General features: G+C 43.3%; 1 protein-coding gene across 2 annotated transcripts; it reads right to left on the bottom strand.

The window, feature by feature from the left end:
- Positions 1-243: 243 nt before the first annotated feature.
- On the bottom strand, positions 244-17,607 carry vstm5 (V-set and transmembrane domain containing 5). Of its 2 annotated transcripts, none has more exons than XM_002940140.4 (4): positions 17,205-17,607; positions 5,472-5,798; positions 4,479-4,616; positions 244-914 (listed from the first exon to the last, which is right to left on the bottom strand). In XM_002940140.4, the coding sequence occupies exons 1-4, from the start codon at positions 17,233-17,235 to the stop codon at positions 877-879; spliced, it is 534 nt and encodes a 177-aa protein (XP_002940186.1). In that variant the 5' UTR covers positions 17,236-17,607; the 3' UTR covers positions 244-876. The 2 variants fall into 2 exon arrangements, with proteins under 2 accessions (XP_002940186.1, XP_004912166.1); XM_004912109.4 differs by having other exon boundaries at positions 17,195-17,603.
- Positions 17,608-20,837: the final 3,230 nt, after the last annotated feature.

Here is a 20,837-nt window from a genome sequence, read left to right as displayed (position 1 = left end):
TACCAGTTAGATCACTGGAGAAATGGCCAAAGCACTCCATTAACCCCCAACATGCCAGTAATATCACTGCAGAAATAGCCAATGAGCACTCCATTAACCCCCAACATGCCAGTAATATCACTGCAGAAATGGCCAATGAGCACTCCATTAACTTCAGACATGACCCCCCCCCACCACCATTTTGGAGCAAGTGTCACTGAGTAGGTATGCAACCCCTTCATTGGAAAGAAATGACTCACAAGACTCACTAATGTATTCATTTACTTCCAAATAGCGACAATAAAAATGTAAACAAAGTCACCATAGGACTCACTCACTCACACACACACAAAATAAATTATCATTCCCACCCTGCAATGTGTATCCGCTTGATATGGATGCGTTGTGACACGTCACCGAGCCGCAACTGGCATCTCATCCAACTGGTTCTGTCAGTTGAAAAGATCAATGTCTGGAGATTAGGATTGGGCGCCGGATCCCTTGCCCCGTACACAGCAGTTGCCTATGTGCAAACCATGATCAAGTGCTTTTTTTACAGTATGGGCTTATTGACTAAAACTGGGGGATATTTCCCCCAGGAACCCATAGCAACCAATCAGAGATAAGCTTTGTTCAGACAGCTGCAGAACAACAATTAAAGAAAAAGTTTCATTGGCTGCCAGGGGTTACAACAAATGTAAGTAAATGAGCCCCCATGAAAGTCAGTGCAGAAGTGCCCCGAGTGCAGAGAGGCTACCAACCCTCTACACAATGGTGGGGAATACTGTCAGTGCCTATAGAAGAGTAACCTTACAGTTCTTTCACAGTTTCCATAAAAGTAAGTGATCTTCCTCTGGCGAATGTGGATCTCGAGGTAGATCATGTACATCAGGTGCTTCATTGGTCCGATATTATTCGCATTTCAATCTCCTCCGCTATGGGGAACCAAGAAACATGTGTTAGTATAAAGGGAAAGAATAACATTGTGTCCGTCCGTCCGTCTATGTATGTATGTATCTATCTGTCTGTCTGTCTGTCTGTCTGTCTGTCTGTCTGTCTATCTATCTATCTATCTATCATCTATCTATCTATTATCTATCTATCTATCATCTATTCTATCTGTCTGTCTATCTGTCTATCTATCTATCTATCTATCTATCTATCTATCATCTATTCTATCCGTCCGTCCGTCTATGTATCTATCTATCTATCTGTCTGTCTGTCTGTCTGTCTATCTGTCTATCTATGTATCTATCATCTATCTGTCTGTCTGTCTGTCTATCTATCTATCTATCTATCTATCATCTATCTATCTATTATCTATCTATCATCTATTCTATGTCTGTCTATCTGTCTGTCTGTCTATCTGTCTATCATCTATCTATCTATCTATTCTATCTGTCTGTCTGTCTGTCTATCTATCTATCTATCTATCATCTATCTATCTATCTATCTATCTATCTATCTATCTATCATCTATCTATCATCTATCTATCTATCTATCTATCTATCTATCTATCTATCATCTATCTATCTATCTATCTATCTATCATCTATCTATCTATTATCTATCTATCTATCTATCAATCATCTATTCTATATGTCTGTCTATCTGTCTATCTATCTATCTATCTATCTATCTATCTATCTATCTATCTATCTATCTATCTATCATCTATTCTATCCGTCCGTCCGTCTATGTATCTATCTATCTATCTATCTATCTGTCTGTCTGTCTGTCTGTCTGTCTGTCTGTCTGTCTATCTGTCTATCTATGTATCTATCATCTATCTGTCTGTCTGTCTATCTATCTATCTATCTATCATCTATCTATCTATTATCTATCTATCATCTATTCTATGTCTGTCTATCTGTCTGTCTGTCTATCTGTCTATCATCTATCTATCTATTCTATCTGTCTGTCTGTCTGTCTATCTATCTATCTATCATCTATCTATCTATCTATCTATCTATCTATCTATCTATCATCTATCTATCATCTATTCTATCTGTCTGTCTGTCTATCTGTCTATCTATCTATCTATATATCTATCATCTATCTATCTATCTATCTATCTATCTATCTATCTATCTATCATCTATTCTATCTGTCTGTCTGTCTATCTGTCTATCATCTATCTATCTATCTATCTATTATATCTGTCTGTCTGTCTGTCTATCTATCTATCTATCTATCTATCATCTATCTATCTATCTATCTATCTATCTATCTATTATCTATCTATCATCTATTCTATCTGTCTGTCTGTCTATCTGTCTATCTATCTATCTATCTATCATCATCTATTCTATCTTTCTATCTATCTATCTATCTAATCTATATTCTAAACCAAATATACTGACCCACTCCAACTCCAACCCAGCTGTTATATTTATGTAGCCACACCCAACCCATGCTTTCCTGATGTCACCTTCCTTTCAGATGTAAAATATAACCAACACTGGCAAAACTATTGGCACCCAAGAGTTAGTATTTGGTATCAGGCCATATGGATACCAATAGCCATGAACAAACATCTACAACCCTCTACTGACAGTTTGGACCACTCTTCTTTTGAAAACAGCTTCAGTTCTCCCAGATTTTAATGGTGCCTTCTCCCAATTGTAGTTTTCAGATCCCTCCACCGCACAAGTGTTCCATGGGATTTAGATGCTTTGTCTATAACCAATTCCTAAGTGGTAGTGTGGATCGGCTGATTACCCATGATCTGTGACCTTCTCACACTGGGTTTAATTATGCACTCCTGCCTTTGCTCATCTCCTGATTTCATGAAGCCATGGCACAGACACACGGCACCCAGATCCATGGGCAGCAAAGCAACCGCCAAATGTCACAGAACCTTCTCCATGTTTTACTGTAGGGATGGTCTTTAATTTAACTAAAGGCTTCATTTGAAGTTCTAATTGCATCTCATCTGTCCACAGGACACTCACCCAGAAGAATTTTGGCTTGTTTGGCTGTGTTTTGGTGAATTCTGGTCAGGTTTTCTTATGTTTCTCTGTCAGCAGTTGGGTCTTCCTGGGTCTCCAACCTTTGTGTTGGTAATGGATTGTGTGAAGAGAAGCAGTTGGGTCTTCTTGTGTCTCCTACCATTAAGTTGGTGATGGATGGTGTGAGGAGAAGCAGTTGGGTCTTCCTGGGTCTCCTACCATTGAGTTGGTAATGGATGGTGTGAGGAGAAGCAGTTTGGTCTTCCTGGGTCTCCTATCATTGAGTTGTTGAATGGTGTGAGGAGAAGCAGTTTAGTCTTCCTGGGTCTCCTACCAATGAGTTGCTGATGGATGGTGTGAGGAGAAGCAGTTGGGTCTTCTTGTGTCTCCTACCATTAAGTTGGTGATGGATGGTGTGAGGAGAAGCAGTTGGGTCTTCCTGTGTCTCCTACCATTGAGTTGGTAATGGATGGTGTGAGGAGAAGCAGTTTGGTCTTCCTGGGTCTCCTATCATTGAGTTGTTGAATGGTGTGAGGAGAAGCAGTTTAGTCTTCCTGGGTCTCCTACCAATGAGTTGGTGATGGATGGTGTGAGGAGAAGCAGTTTGGTCTTCCTGGGTCTCCTACCACTGAGTTGCTGATGGATGGTGTGAGGAGAAGCAGTTGGGTCTTCTTGTGTCTCCTACCATTAAGTTGGTGATGGATGGTGTGAGGAGAAGCAGTTTGGTCTTCCTGGGTCTCCTACCACTGAGTTGCTGATGGATGGTGTGAGGAGAAGCAGTTGGGTCTTCTTGTGTCTCCTACCATTAAGTTGGTGATGGATGGTGTGAGGAGAAGCAGTTTGGTCTTCCTGGGTCTCCTACCACTGAGTTGCTGATGGATGGTGTGAGGAGAAGCAGTTGGGTCTTCTTGTGTCTCCTACCATTAAGTTGGTGATGGATGGTGTGAGGAGAAGCAGTTGGGTCTTCCTTGGTCTCCTACCATTGAGTTGGTAATGGATGGTGTGAGGAGAAGCAGTTGGGTCTTCCTGGGTCTCCTATCATTGAGTTGGCGATGAGGAGAAACTGTTGTACTTTGTTAAAGGTCAGCTTGAAACTGTCTGGCTGTTAATTGAGGTTATTTGACCACAGTTTGAATAATCCGCAATCTTTGATTCATTGTTCTCCTGAATCTGCCTCCAGTGAGATTTGCTACAATGCTAGGGCCTCAAGCTTCTTCCTAGTAAATGTTTGACTCAGGAACATTAAAGTCAATAAGGTCCCTGGAGATGGGCTTGTGGCCATAGAATATCCATGCTTTGCTCCGACAGATCTCTGCTTTTCCTCTGACAATTCAATCCGGTTGGACTGAAGAAGGATCAGCACAGCCGAGCTGACTAACAAAACAAAGGAGAATCACCTGCTTGAAGTCTAACTGCTAAAAGGTGCCACTAATTTTGTGTGTTAGGATTATTGTAGTTCTGCTGGAAGTGACTGAACCCCATAGAGCTGTGTGTGCCCAGCTTTACCCTCCCCTGCCCCAGTGAGTACGAGCAACACAAGTGATTACCTCTTTTGAGCTGCTTTTTCTTATGATAAATATTTGCGCATTTGTTGCAAATCCACAGAAAACAGACTAAAACCGCCGACCCGGCAGCCAGAAATGCAATGAACACAGCCACAAAATAGAAGTCTTCATAGAGGATTTCTGGAAGAAAGTGGTGGAACATAAACTGATATCAGTCACCAGTAGGGGGTGCCGCTCATTCTGCCGCCAACCTCACCAGCAACTGCCAGCTCCCTACACAAATGTATATTACTGCCCTGAATTATCATTTCCTCATACTCTCCCTATGGGCCCCAGGAATGGCGGCGCTGATGGACAACAAGGCCCTCTCTATGGACTCTTGAAAACCATAGAAACCATTAATTAGTTGTTCACCATTAACTTAAATTGTGACGCAGAGAGTGCCATTCTGAGATAACTTGCAATTGGTCTTCATTTTTTATTATTTGTGGTTTTGTAATTATTTAGCTTTTTTTTTTGTTCAGCAGCTCTCCAGTTTGGAATGTTGGCAGCTATCTTGCTGCTAGGGTCCAATTTAACCTAGCAACCAGGCAGTGGTTTGAAAGAAAGACTGGAATATGAATAGAGGAGGGCCTAGATAGAAAGATAAGTAATAAAAAGTAACAATAAAATTGTAGCTTCCCAGAGCATTTGCTTTTTGCCTGCTGGGGTCAGTGACCCCCATGTAAGAGATGGAAAGAGTCAGAAGAGGAAGGCAAATAATTCAAATGCTAAATTAAAAAATGAAGACCAACTGAAAAGTTGCTAAGAATAGGTAAACCAATAAGGAGGAAGAGGATTTGCACACAGGAAGCATCTGCCAAGGCAAGGCCAACCCTCCAGGGAGGAAATATATTGCTTTTTAATCAGAATAACTGGATATTAGGGGTCCAGTCTGACCCTGTATTAATATAGTTTTTCTTTATATTAAATGCCAGAGAAACCCAAGACCAATAAGCATCTTCGCAACATCACGCCTGCCCTTGGGGTACCTACCATGAACATTAAGGACAATTGTACCATGTTTGGTGAGTCCAAATTCTTCGGTGACCGTCACCACGTAAAACCCAGTGTCCTTCACTCCAACATTCAGCAGTTTTATAGAACCGTTCTCGTAACTGTGGACCCTGTCGCTGTAGCTCTGCGAGATGTTAAGGTAAGACCCCGCCTTCCATTGGATAATGTGCTGGATGCCTCGGCTGGACATGTGATCCCACTTGATGGAAGGGGTCCCATTGCACAGGCATTCTATGGCCAGAACGATATCCTGTGACACGGTGGTGTTTATGATGGGGTCCTGGACGTGAAGCGTGACACCATGGTCTGGAAAAGAAATGGAAACCTGTATGTTAAAGGGGAACTCCACCCAAACACAAGCTTTTTGAAACACAATTTCAAGCAACTTTACAATATACAGGTATAGGACCCGTTATCCAGAAAGGGAATAATTTAACCATTAAATAATAGGGGCTGTTCTATCCCCAATAAGGGGTAATTATATCTTAGTTGGGATCAAGTACAGGTACTGTTTTATTATTACAGAGAAAAGGGAATCATTTAACCATTAAATAAACCCAATAGGGCTGTTCTGCCCCCAATAAGGGGTAATTATATCTTAGTTGGGATCAAGTACAGGTACTGTTTTATTATTACAGAGAAAAGGGAATCATTTAACCATGAAATAAACCCAATAGGGCTGTTCTGCCCCCAATAAGGGGTAATTATATCTTAGTTGGGATCAAGTACAGGTACTGTTTTATTATTACAGAGAAAAGGGAATCATTTAACCATGAAATAAACCCAATAGGATTGTTCTGCCCCCAATAAGGGGTAATTATATCTTAGTTGGGATCAAGTACAGGTACTGTTTTATTATTACAGAGAAAAGGGAATCATTTAACCATGAAATAAACCCAATAGGGCTGTTCTGCCCCCAATAAGGGGTAATTATATCTTAGTTGGGATCAAGTACAGGTACTGTTTTATTATTACAGAGAAAAGGGAATCATTTAACCATTAAATAAACCCAATAGGGCTGTTCTGCCCCAATAAGGGGTAATTATATCTTAGTTGGGATCAAGTACAGGTACTGTTTTATTATTACAGACAAAAAAGAAATCAGTTTTAAATTTCTGAATTATTTGATTAAAATGCAGTCTATGGGAGACGGGCTTTCCGTAATTTCTGGATAACGGGTTTCCGGATAAGGGATCCCATACCTGTACAATTAAAAAATATGCAGCTGTTTCATGATTTTTATTAGAAGATGTTGCTTTAAGATGAGATTACAATTGATCTGCATATTCTTTGCACACACAGTACATGCCTCGCCTATACGGCCCGTCCCATGGTGAGGAGGGAAAGTAAGGAACATCCTGTGCTGTAGGTATAAGCTATAATGAAATGAGGCGCTGCACAGCCATATTATAAAGTAGGCAGGACCGAGGCTCCCCAATAACACTGAGAAGCCCAGTATATAACTGAAATGTATTGAGATACCACCCTTTAGTGAAGAAGCCAGAGGTAGAGGTCCGGAATGGGATTCCAAATAGGCCCTGGCATTCCAGGTACACAGAGGCCCAAACAGCCCCCCAGCAGCCCAATAAATAGTGACTGTCTATGGCATCTTACAGCAGCCCCTCTGGGCCACCATTTTGTGCTGGTCTGTGTGCTCCCTCAGGCATCACATGACAGGAAGTAGTGTGGGAGCCAGACTGGGATTCCAAATAGGCCCTGGCATTCCAAGTACCCAGAGGCCCAAACAGCCCCCCAGCCCAATAAATAGTGAGTGTCTATGGCATCTTACAGCAGCCCCTCTGGGCCACCATTTTGTGCTGGTCTGTGTGCTCCCTCAAGCATCACATGACAGGAAGTAGTGTGGGAGCCAGACTGGGATTCCAAATAGGCCCTGGCATTCCAAGTACCCAGAGGCCCAAACAGACCCCACCAGCCCAATAAATAGTGACTATGGCATCTTACAGCAGCCCCTCATTTGCCTGAACCCACAGATTGCCAGTCCGTGCCTGCAGAGGTTTCATGTCTTTGATACGTACCCTGACTTCCAGTCACAGTGGAACCTACAGCCCAGCACAAAGGAGCCGCCTAATACAGCAATATCAGCACTTATTGGGTGAACTATAGAATTAAAGGGGACCTGTCACCCTAAGGAATAATTCCAAATTATATTCTATTAAAATATATTTTCAAGCAAAATAAACATCACTTACACTAAATAAATAATATAAATAGTTTCCTTCAGTTCTGGAATTACCCAATCCCAGAAAGCAGGCAGGCACCATTGTGGGCACTGTTATTAAGGCAAGTTTTGTATCACCCCAAAATCTTATGTATGTGCCAGAATGGAGGACCTAAAGCAAATGCCCATGCACTGGCTAAATAATTAGATAGTGAGGAGAGAGGGGGAAAGTGAGTGCTGAATGGAAAGTGAAAGTAATTGTCTGCCTAAGGCATAGAGGTGGGGCAGGCATTGTATGATTGACAGCTGGGATTTTTAAATACCTTTATTATGGGTATGAATGTGTTAATAAAAAAAGGAATTGGGTTCATTTGGAAAGGACTTTAATTATACAGTTTTTGATGTCAGGCAGGTGACAGGTCCCCTTTAAGAAGTTCCAGTACAATGGGAGTCTCCTGGACTCGCCCATTTCCGAGAGATTAATCTAGTTAAATAGCACTTACCTGTGTAACTGCCCTGAGAAGAACTTGGCAAGAGAACCATCTAAATCAGTCATAGTTAAAGAGAAACAAAGCTGGACCTGCTATATCCTGCTGGCTGGGTTAGTCCTTCTCTGCCCCATGAGTTGGTTAACGTTGGTGCCCAACTAACAAACGGGTTTCTGGGGAGGCAGGTTGTACCTATGGGCCTACTCCAAGCCTTTTACTCTAGTATTGGTCACTTCTAGTCAGGATGGAATTAGTAATCAGTAGGGGGGGGAATCAGTAGGGGGCTGATAGGATCGGGGCTGCTGGGCCTTCTACTGTCCAGTCCTTGAGCTGTGCCACGTAATCAGGGAGTACTAAGGGCCTATGGCAGGTACTCGAGTGCCTGATCCAAAGAGTTTATAACTGTATCACCCAAGGTCTTTCTTCTGTGAAGAAGACTTCAAGGGAATCACTTTCATCATCTAGAGCAGTGATCCCCAACTAGTGGCTCAGGGGCAACATGTTGCTCCCCAACCCCTTGGGTGTTGCTCTCAGTGCCCCCAAACCAGGGAGTTATTTTTTAATTCCTGACTTGGGGGCAAGTTTTGCTTGTATAAAACCGTATGTACTGCCCAATAGAGCCTCCTGTGGGCTATTAGTCCATATAGGGGCTACCAATATCTAATCCAACTCTTTTACATTTGGGGGCCCCCTGATCAAGGTAATGATAATATATGGAACCTGATTTAAATTTGGGCTAAAAATTGCTGTCTCCTTTAAAGATTACACTTTGGAACCCACTTGTGGGTTCACTCTGGTCATGTTTGAGGTCAGGGCTGGAACTAGGGGTACGCAGAAGAGGCGTGTGTCTGGGGTGGAACATGGACGCCATTGGGGGAGAGTGGGGATATGTATAGAGATTGGAGCAGTGAGCGAGGGGCAGGGGAAGGATCACTGCAGACATAGTAGCCTGTAGACGCAAAGTAGGATGTGGGGAGCCTATCAGAGCTCAGTCTTCATACAGGGAAAAATAAACTGCTCTCAGGTTTGTCACACCCCTGGCCGAGCACCCACATAGATCCTGGCGGGTCTCTTGCAATGCAAGGCGCTAAATACCACGGGCTGAGTACCTGAGTAGCCTGGGAACGTGCCAAGTAGAACTGTAACTGTTGTGTGATTGCACCTATAGCTGTCACAGCATTCACATGGCCTCCCGGATCTCAAATGAGACCATGAATTCCGTGCAGGCCATAGAAACTCATATGTAGCCAAATATTTGTACTAATCAGCCAGTATAGAGGAATCCGCGGGTCACTGTACAGACAAATGCACTGCTGAGCATAGTAAACACAATCTCAATAGTTTCTCATTCCTGGCCCAAGCCATAATAACAGAGCAAATAGCAACTGACAAGGAAACACTAATGCACATTGTAAACATAATGCTCCATTGGGGCAGAAGTCAGGAAATGTACAGCCTCTCAGCTACTTAGGAGCTGCATTACACTCCCCCATGAGAATCGGCAATAAAATGAACATAAATATTGCTATGAGATCCAAATATAAGCCAGACTCCTGAGCAAAATGCATAATGTGTTCAGCGTAACCTTCCAACGTGTCATTTCTCTCTATGGCTGCCCCGGAAAATATTGAATTTCCACATATCAGATTTTGTGGCATTGTCTCTTTAACTAGAGAGTGTTACAAATACTGAATTCTGATTGAATGTTCTCTTAATGTGCCTGTTTATACAAGTATGGGACCTGCGTTCCAGAATGCTGTGGGCCAGCGGTTTTCCGGATTTTTCCGTAGTTTTGGATACCTTAAGGAAAATGGATTCTTTCCAGGGTTGGACTGGGGTGTGGGCCCACTGGGACTGCATCTCCAGCGCCCCCCCACACCCCCCAGGGGCCTCCCTGCATGCATATCTCCAATCTGGGGCCCACTGGGTTTTTCCCCAGTGTCTCGCTGGCCCAGTCCAACCCTGATTCTTTCTGACTCAGCCCCGGGACGTTAGCTTGGTACAGACAATATTATCCAGTAAGAGCTCCACGCCCTACAACCCAACATTGCACTTGTAAGAGAATAAAAGAAACGCTCACATTATAGGCTGTTTCTAACTTGCTATTGTTGGAAAGCAGCTTATTTATAGTTCAGCATTTTCACAACGTCCTTCAGCCAGCACACAGTGGGGTTAGGTTCCGAGCCAGCCCCTAGCATAGATAATAATATAAACATCCCGGTTGTGTATTTCTGTCCTATGGAAATTAGGCGCCGTGCTCACAATGCAAATAGGATTGGCCAAATTCAAACTACACAGAAAAACACAAGCAGTTAACACAGAAAATAAAAGTGCTCACAAGAGGAGACTACATATACTGTACAGGTATGGGATCTGTTATCCAGAAAGCTCCGAATTATGGAAAGCCCGTCTCCCATAGACTCCATTTTAATCAAATAATTCAGAATTTTAAAACTGATTTCCTTTTTTTCTGTAGAAATAAAACAGTACCTGTACTTGATCCCAACTAAGATATAATTACCCCTTATTGGGGGCAGAACAGCCCTATTGGGTTTATTTCATGGTTAAATGATTCCCTTTTCTCTGTAATAATAAAACAGTACCTGTACTTGATCCCAACTAAGATATAATTACCCCTTATTGGGGCAGAACAGCCCTATTGGGTTTATTTCATGGTTAAATGATTCCCTTTTCTCTGTAATAATAAAACAGTACCTGTACTTGATCCCAACTAAGATATAATTACCCCTTATTGGGGGCAGAACAGCCCTATTGGGTTTATTTAATGGTTAAATGATTCCCTTTTCTCTGTAATAATAAAACAGTACCTGTACTTGATCCCAACTAAGATATAATTACCCCTTATTGGGGGCAGAACAGCCCTATTGGGTTTATTTAATGGTTAAATGATTCCCTTTTCTCTGTAATAATAAAACAGTACCTGTACTTGATCCCAACTAAGATATAATTACCCCTTATTGGGGGCAGAACAGTCCTGTTGGGTTTAATTAATGTTTTATTGATTTTTTAGTAGACTTAAGGTATGGAGATCCAAATTACGAAAAGACCCCTTTTCCAGAATACCCTTGGTCCCGAGCATTCTGGATAATGGGTCCTATACCTGTATATATATATTCACCAACCATTCAGTTATTCCATGTCAGTGGGTCCTTAGATCAATAACATGCCCACCATGACAGTGAGTCAGTATACAGGCAAAACTCCACAGATTAAATACTATCATTTCTAAAAGCACCAAATTGTGCAAAACTGGACCCAGCCATTGGATGGAAGCGCTCTTTCATTTAAACCACGTGACTCATCTGGGTGCCTCAGAGGGACAAAAGCCTTCCAGACAAGTCCTCCGAATGTGTATTCATTGCAAAGGGAATAGTAGGTGACACCAGTAAAACCAACTGGTGCCAATAAGCATTTTTATATAAATATACCAATTATAACAAGTACCTAGGAGTAGGTCACCTGATACAGGTGTGAATACTGCCGTAGAATAGACAATATAATAATATAAATGGTATGCAGTGGTACATATGAAATGATTATTTGGTGCACATAACAGTCATAAATGTATCCCAAATTCAGCCATACACAAAAACTGAGGTTGCTCTGTGCTTTTGGTATGGTCCAAGATGGAGACGGCATTTACACTGAAACTATAAAGGTCTAATATGGGTTTGGGAGCTTTACTTATCTTTAAAAGTACTGTTCCACTTCCAAATCTTGCTAGATAGTTTCTTTAAAGGGTAACTAAAACCTAGCACTAAGAAAAGAACTTGCATGTAGAACGTTTTACCAGGCTCTACCCATACCCATTCTATTTCCCTGTGGGACCCAAATGTAGTTTTATCAACTCTATGTAAAGCCCCATTTGGACCTTCAGTTCAAAACATCCCTTGTAGTCTTCATTATTTATCTTTTATAGATTTTTAATTATTCCTAACATAACTTTCTCTTCTACCTCTTTTCAGCTTTCGAAAGGGAGTCGCTGACCCCGGCAGCCAATAAACTATATCTCTGTGAGGCTACAAGTTTAATTTATTGTTACTTTTTATGCTTAATCTTTCAATTAGTCCCTCTCCTATTTGTATTCCAGACTCTCGTTTAAAAATTTGTTTGGTTGCTAAGGTAAACAAGACCCTAGCAACCAGATCATTGTCTCAGAATATCAGTGTCTATGCCCCAGGGATTGTGATGTGAGTGTGTTTTCTAGTAACGACAAAGAATTTGCCAAAATATGTAAAGCTGCAAAGTGAATGGAATAAATGGAATTTGAAATATGACAGATTGAGCGGCTGACACTGGTGGATTCTGGTGGAGTCCAGTGTTTAAAAAATGCACAATTATATAAATATAGCGATGAGCTTTGTGATTGGTTGTTTCTGTGATAGCGGCCTATGAGGTTAATTCATGGCCAAGGGCAAAATTAGAGCTTTGTATATATATTTATTTTACACTAACTTGTCTCAAATATTTGACACATCTGTTTTTAAATGAAGAGTTGATATTAATAGAGAGGGATATAAATGGCGGAATTCTAAGGCAATTTGCAGCCAAGGCCGCCATCATGGGGGGACAGGTTTATCAGTGGGTTGCTATGGTTAATAAGGGACATAGTTGGGCAGGGTCTGTTTAGACAAGCATTGTATTAAAACTGGGCCCCCGGGGGGCATGGGTAGCCGGGGGCTTATAACTCAATCTTGGGTTGCTACCTGCTTGGTTTTGAACAGGAGAGCCTGGTTTTTCTTGATACGATCTGGTTCTGCCTTGTGAGACCTTCACTGTCCTCTAATGTCGTATCCCTAATGTCACAACCCCACCAATGAATTTCACAGATCCACCCCCTTATGTCATGGTCCCGCCCCCAACACCACCATTCTGACCCCTCCCCTTTTCCCAGTTTTCACAACCAGCAACCCTAACTTAGACCCAATGGGGAGGTGGGCCCTGCCAGCTACTTAGTATGAATTCTGATGATGGTTCTGACTATGGTCACTGTCCCTAGCAACCTCATTTTAAATCCCAAGCTGTCAGGGGCAATTCTGATGCTGCTTTTTTGCCTCCCTGATATTCTGCGGGACAAGGTTCTCCCCTTACCGTTTGGTATAAGCCCTGCAAGCTGGAGGCAGGCAGAATAATAAAATGCAAACAGTTCTTTCTACAAGATTCTATGGGGTTTTATAATAGTTGGAACATTTACTCAAGGTCCAGTAACCCATAGCAACCAATCATGTTTTCTTTCTATACTGCCTGCTGAGTAGTTGCTAGGGGATACAAGACTGGCAACAAACTGCCCTTATCATTAAACCTCCTCCTAAAAGTCTCAATTTTGTCTTAATGTCCCATTAATTGCCCCCTCCTTATTATGTTTTTTTTACATATCCTTTTACTTAGGTTGCCCGTGTGTTCTTTGTTTTTCCCATTTAGTAAAACGACTGATAACAAATCCAAATCAAATGCACATAACACAGACACAATCAGCATTTGCCATATTTCCATTCTTCTGCTTAAACAAGAGCAGCCCCTGGGAGCAAACCCAGCCGGCGGCATTGCCAGGCATCTCACAGCCATGGAACACTCTCGCCACTGAAGCCATGGAACACTCTCGCCACTGATGCCATGGAACACTCTCGCCACTAAAGCCATGGAACACTCTCGCCACTGATGCCATGGAACACTCTCGCCACTGATGTAATGGAACACTCTCGCCACTGATGCCATGGAACACTCTCGCCACTAAAGCCATGGAACACTCTCGGATCACTAAAGCCATGGAACACTCTCGCCACTAAAGCCATGGAACACTCTCACCACTAAAGCCATGGAACACTCTCGCCACTGAAGCCATGGAACACTCGCCACTAAAGCCATGGAACACTCTCGCCATTAAAGCCATGGAACACTCTCGCCATTAAAGCCATGGAACACTCTCGCCACTAAAGCCATGGAACACTCTCGCCATTAAAGCCATGGAACACTCTCGCCACTAAAGCCATGGAACACTCTCGCCATTAAAGCCATGGAACACTCTCGCCATTAAAGCCATGGAACACTCTCGCCACTAAAGCCATGGAACACTCTCGCCATTAAAGCCATGGAACACTCTCGCCACTAAAGCCATGGAACACTCGCCACTGAAGCCATGGAACACTCTCGCCATTAAAGCCATGGAACACTCTCGCCATTAAAGCCATGGAACACTCTCGCCACTAAAGCCATGGAACACTCTCGCCATTAAAGCCATGGAACACTCTCGCCACTGAAGCCATGGAACACTCTCGCCATTAAAGCCATGGAACACTCTCGCCATTAAAGCCATGGAACACTCTCGCCACTAAAGCCATGGAACACTCTCGCCATTAAAGCCATGGAACACTCTCGCCATTAAAGCCATGGAACACTCTCGCCACTAAAGCCATGGAACACTCGCCACTGAAGCCATGGAACACTCTCGCCATTAAAGCCATGGAACACTCTCGCCACTAAAGCCATGGAACACTCTCGCCATTAAAGCCATGGAACACTCTCGCCACTAAAGCCATGGAACACTCTCGCCATTAAAGCCATGGAACACTCTCGCCACTGAAGCCATGGAATACTCTCGCCATTAAAGCCATGGAACACTCTCGCCATTAAAGCCATGGAACACTCTCGCCACTAAAGCCATGGAACACTCTCGCCATTAAAGCCATGGAACACTCTCGCCACTGAAGCCATGGAACACTCTCGCCACTGAAGCCATGGAACACTCTCGCCACTGAAGCCATGGAACACTCTCGCCACTGAAGCCATGGAACACTCTCGCCACTGAAGCCATGGAACACTCTCGCCACTGAAGCCATGGAACACTCTCGCCACTGAAGCCATGGAACACTCTCGCCACTAAAGCCATGGAACACTCTCGCCATTAAAGCCATGGAACACTCTCGCCACTAAAGCCATGGAACACTCTCGCCATTAAAGCCATGGAACACTCTCGCCACTGAAGCCATGGAACACTCTCGCCACTGAAGCCATGGAACACTCTCGCCACTGAAGCCATGGAACACTCTCGCCACTGAAGCCATGGAACACTCTCGCCACTGAAGCCATGGAACACTCTCGCCACTAAAGCCATGGAACACTCTCGCCAGTGAAATCTGCTTAGTAATAATGCAGGCGCGTCGGGGAGTTAATCACATACTTTATGATCAGCCGAGCGATGAGCCAAAGGTCACTACAGAAATTCTCTTTTATTATTCAGGGCCAGTCTGTAAGCCAGAAAGAACCTCATCCCTGCGGCTCCCTGCTGGCTCCAGCCCTGCACTCACTGCAATCCCAGCACCCAGCCCAACCCTGCCTTATTCTCTGGGCCAGCAACAGGCCAGCCGGGCAAGCATGGGGGAACGTGTCCTGATGCCAGATAGATAGATAGATAGATAGATAGATAGATAGATAGATAGAAAGATATATGATAGATAGATAGATAGATAGATAGATAGATAGATAGATAGATGATAGATAGATAGATGATAGATAGATAGATAGATAGAAAGATATATGATAGATAGATAGATAGATAGATAGATAGATAGATAGATAGATGATAGATAGATAGATAGATAGATAGATAGATAGATAGATAGACAGACAGACAGACAGATGATAGATAGATAGACAGATGATAGATAGATAGATAGATAGATAGATAGATAGATAGATAGATAGATAGATAGACCAGACATACAGACAGACAGATAGATAGACAGACAGACAGACAGACAGACAGACAGACAGACAGACAGACAGATAGATAGATAGATAGATAGATAGATAGATAGATAGATAGACCAGACATACAGACAGACAGATAGATAGACAGACAGGTAGATAGATAGACAGACAGATGGACAGACAGACAGGTAGATAGATAGACAGACAGATAGATGATAGATAGATAGACCAGACATACAGACAGACAGATAGATAGACAGACAGGTAGATAGATAGACAGACAGATAGATAGATAGATAGATAGATGATAGATAGATAGATAGATAGATAGATAGACCAGACATACAGACAGACAGATAGATAGACAGACAGGTAGGTAGATAGATAGACAGACAGACAGATAGATGATAGACAGACAGACAGACAGACAGACAGATAGATGATAGATAGATAGATAGATAGATAGATAGATAGACAGACAGACAGACAGATAGATGATAGACAGACAGACAGACAGATAGATGATAGATAGATGATAGATAGATAGATAGATAGATAGATAGATAGATAGATAGATGATAGATAGATGATAGATAGATAGATGATAGATAGATAGATGATAGATAAATAGATCGATAGATAGATAAATAGACAATATCTACAGATTAGATAGATTGGATAGCTACATGATGATTGCTCTTGAGGGTAAGGAGCTAATAGGATTGATACATATCTCTATGTACAGTATCACTTTCTCTCTATATATGTATCACCTGTGATTATCCTGATTAACCCCTTGAATGCTGCCTGTTGCTGCACAGCGACTCCTGCATTTGGGTTCCAGGGCACAGTACCCGGATACCTGCCTGCCTTGGCTGGACCCCCCCCCCCCCATGCCTGACACTATCAGCACTCTATCAGCACACTATCAGCACTCTATCAGCACTCTATCAGCACTCTATCATTACATTCACTGATCAGACACAGGGGTCTCACAGTCATTTAACAAACAAGGGTTACAGAATAAAAATGGAAGATAAAATATTTAGCAAAGTATTTAGAAGATAATCTCTCATTATGAGCAATACAAGTACAGCACAAACAGGGATTAGGGGGTTCGGATGATCCCCCCACCCAAATAACTACTGATTGGTTGTGAATATGTTCTCTCCGACCCCCCCAGTGATGTGAGTCTGTCAGAATGTGCCGATACGGAGCCGCTGGCTCTCTAAAGTGACAGCCTAAAGTGACAGCCTAATGAGACAGCTGGGGGAGAGGGGTATCGAACCCGCAGAGCTTGCACTTACTGTCAGTCACCTGCTGAATGAGGAGCGCAGCGAGCAGCCATGTCGGGGCTCTGACTCGGGTCCGGGCTCGGAGAGGCTTCATCAGACTGAGGGGCTCGGCGCTTTCATTCCATGCTTCCCCTGTGGCCCCTGCAGAGCCCGATCCATGGAAAGGGGAGGGGGGGGGGATCCCGGGCAGAACCACCTGAAATGAGCGTTCACCTGCGTCTCCCAGCGCTTTATATGCGCAACAGCCGCCGCCGCCGGTTCGTCCAGTTTCCTGGCTCTGCCCCTTTAACTGGAACAGGAACTCAGCGCCGGTGCGGCAGGGATGGGTGCAGCACCCAGTCTCCTACTCACTGAGGAACCCACTCACTGTACCAGGGGCTCCCACCGCCCATTAGTAATGATGCAGCCCCTATAGGGCAGGGTGTGACAGGGGCAATGTGATGTCTGGGATTCCCCTCATTGTCATAGGGACATACACTGAGAGGGACACTGACCAATCACATTCCGATCCTAGTGCCAGGGGTGTCATTAGTGGTGCAGGGACCCAGGGCAAAAGTGACCTTGGGAAGATCATTAATTATGTTAAGAACTGTCCATCCTATGGCCTTAACCTGTTGTACTATAACTCCCAGCACCCCCAGCCAGACCTTAGGTCTTTACCAGGTTTTCATGTTGGGCAATGCTACCTACTATCCCTACTATACCCACTATCCCTACTATACCCACTATCCCTACTATACCTACTATCCCTACTATACCCACTATCCCTACTATACCCACTATCCCTACTATACCCACTATCCCTACTATACCCACTATCCCTACTATACCTACTATCCCTACTATACCCACTATCCCTACTATACCCACTATCCCTACTATACCCACTATCCCTACTATACCCACTATCCCTACTATACCTACTATCCCTACTATACCCACTATCCCTACTATACCTACTATCCCTACTATACCCACTATCCCTACTATCCCTACTATACCTACTATCCCTACTATACCCACTATCCCTACTATCCCTACTATACCTGCTATCCCACAGCCCCAGTCCCTTCCCAGAGGCTATTATCCCCCCACTGCTACTATAGGCACCATCTCTCCCTACTATACCTGCTATCCCACAGCCCCAGTCCCTTCCCAGAGGCTATTATCACCCCACTGCTACTATAGGCACCATCTCTCCCTACTATACCTGCTATCCCACAGCCCCAGTCCCTTCCCAGAGGCTATTATCCCCCACTGCTACTATAGGCACCATCTCTCCCTACTATACCTGCTATCCCACAGCCCCAGTCCCTTCCCAGAGGCTATTATCCCCCCACTGCTACTATAGGCACCATCTCTCCCTACTATACCTGCTATCCCACAGCCCCAGTCCCTTCCCAGAGGCTATTATCCCCCCACTGCTACTATAGGCACCATCTCTCCCTACTATACCTGCTATCCCACAGCCCCAGTCCCTTCCCAGAGGCTATTATCCCCCCACTGCTACTATAGGCACCATCTCTCCCTACTATACCTGCTATCCCACAGCCCCAGTCCCTTCCCAGAGGCTATTATCCCCCCACTGCTACTATAGGCACCATCTCTCCCTACTATACCTGCTATCCCACAGCCCCAGTCCCTTCCCAGAGGCTATTATCCCCCCACTGCTACTATAGGCACCATCTCTCCCTACTATACCTGCTATCCCACAGCCCCAGTCCCTTCCCAGAGGCTATTATCCCCCCACTGCTACTATAGGCACCATCTCTCCCTACTATACCTGCTATCCCACAGCCCCAGTCCCTTCCCAGAGGCTATTATCCCCCCACTGCTACTATAGGCCCCAACTATCCCTTCAATCCCTAGTCCCCCTTTACCTCACAGCAAGGCTGCAGATATATGAAATCAATATCTCACTATAATTAGTATGTGGGCCAGAACAGCAGTGTTGGAAGTGTGGCTTAAAGGTTCTATATAGACTATACTTAACATCAGCCCCAATTTACAAATTGAATACCATTCATCCACAGCCTTTATCTGCCGGGGAAGCACAGAACTGGGATAATGGGAAGGAGAGTAATTTTGGTTTAATTTTTCTTTTAAAATCAGGCAGATATTTTATCCATTTGATTATTTTACTGTAATTACCATCCATTTTCGTTGCTATGTTGCTGCTTAGCTGATTGCTGTAGCCAGGCCTAGGTACCTGCCCTAGAAACAGACACAGTCTAATCACAGCACATAGGGAAACAATGGCACCTCTAGGCAAAAATACCGAATAATGGGGCCAATCAATCACCCCATACAAGGAAGCCCCACCTGATAATTAGAGTTAATTAGAAGAGGCCAAGGGGGCGGGGCACCAAGGGAACTTGTTAAAAAAAATGTCACATGGAAACAGAATTAGGAATACACAAAAAATTACAAGAAATGTATATAGTTTCAAATATATTAAAAAGGGATACTCTTAATTAATAATATATTATTTTACTTACTACTTAGGGGGCGGTTCACCTTTAAGCTAACTTTTAGTATGTTATAGAATAACCTATTCTAACCAACTTTTCAATTGGTCTCCATTATTTATTTGTTTTTGAATTATTTGCCTTCATCTTCCAGCTCTTTGCAGTTTTTAAATGGGGGTCACTGACCCCGGCAGCCAAAAATCTATTGCTCTGTGAGGCTACAACTTTATTATTGTTATTACTTTTTGTAACTTTCTTTTCTATTCAGGCCCTCTCCTATTCATATACCAGTCTCTCATACAAACCCCTCCCTGGTTGCTAAGGGAAATTGGACCCTAGCAACCATATAACTCCAAACTGGCAGGCTGCTGAACAAAAAATAAAATAACTAAAAAAACTACAAATAATAAAACATGAAGACCAATTGCAAATTGTCTCAGAAAATTACTCTCTACCATATATTAAATTTTAACTGAAAGGGGAGCAGCAGACTTACATTTATTCAGTGTTTTGAGTTATTAAACCCAACCCCTAGCACGGTGCTTCTTACATGTAGTGACCCAATTAATTTCATACCAAATGCTTTAGGGAGAGGATATGGTAATACAGTATATTGATGGAAAATATCTTTGGAGTCCTAGTACAGACTGGGGCCATAGAAATCCCATGGAGAGCAGCAATAGGCCTTTAGGCTAATGTCAGACGAGGCGTCTGGCGAATATTTTCGCTTGCCGAAAATATACGCCAGGCGCCTCGTCTGACATAAGCCTTAAGGCTCTTACATCACAGCACTTATGTAAGGCAGAGCTAACAAACATATTTTACATTCTGCCACTAGGTGGAGCTTGAAAATATCAAGGAAATCTTCTAATGACCTTGCTTATTGGCATTGCTGCAACGACTCCAGATATGGTATCATAAAACCTGCCCTCTCTGCTTTGTTATCACTCCCTGATACACTACAGGCAGCAAGGGGAAGTTACACCAATTTATTGTAACATTGTCTGTGAATCTAAACACATAGGGATGAACCATGAAACCACAGACCTTCTCTCTGGGACACTTAGTAAAATGGGACTGATAGTGTCCATATCCGCCTGGATGTTTGGCGACGGTGGATGGAAAAATATATATTCATACTTAGAACTTTCCCAGCAGCCCCTTTATATATCCCACCTTGGCCTTCT

Source organism: Xenopus tropicalis, chromosome 2 (assembly GCF_000004195.4).
Source record: "Xenopus tropicalis strain Nigerian chromosome 2, UCB_Xtro_10.0, whole genome shotgun sequence".
Lineage (NCBI taxonomy): Eukaryota > Metazoa > Chordata > Amphibia > Anura > Pipidae > Xenopus > Xenopus tropicalis.
This window is presented reverse-complemented; position numbering and strand designations above follow the sequence as displayed.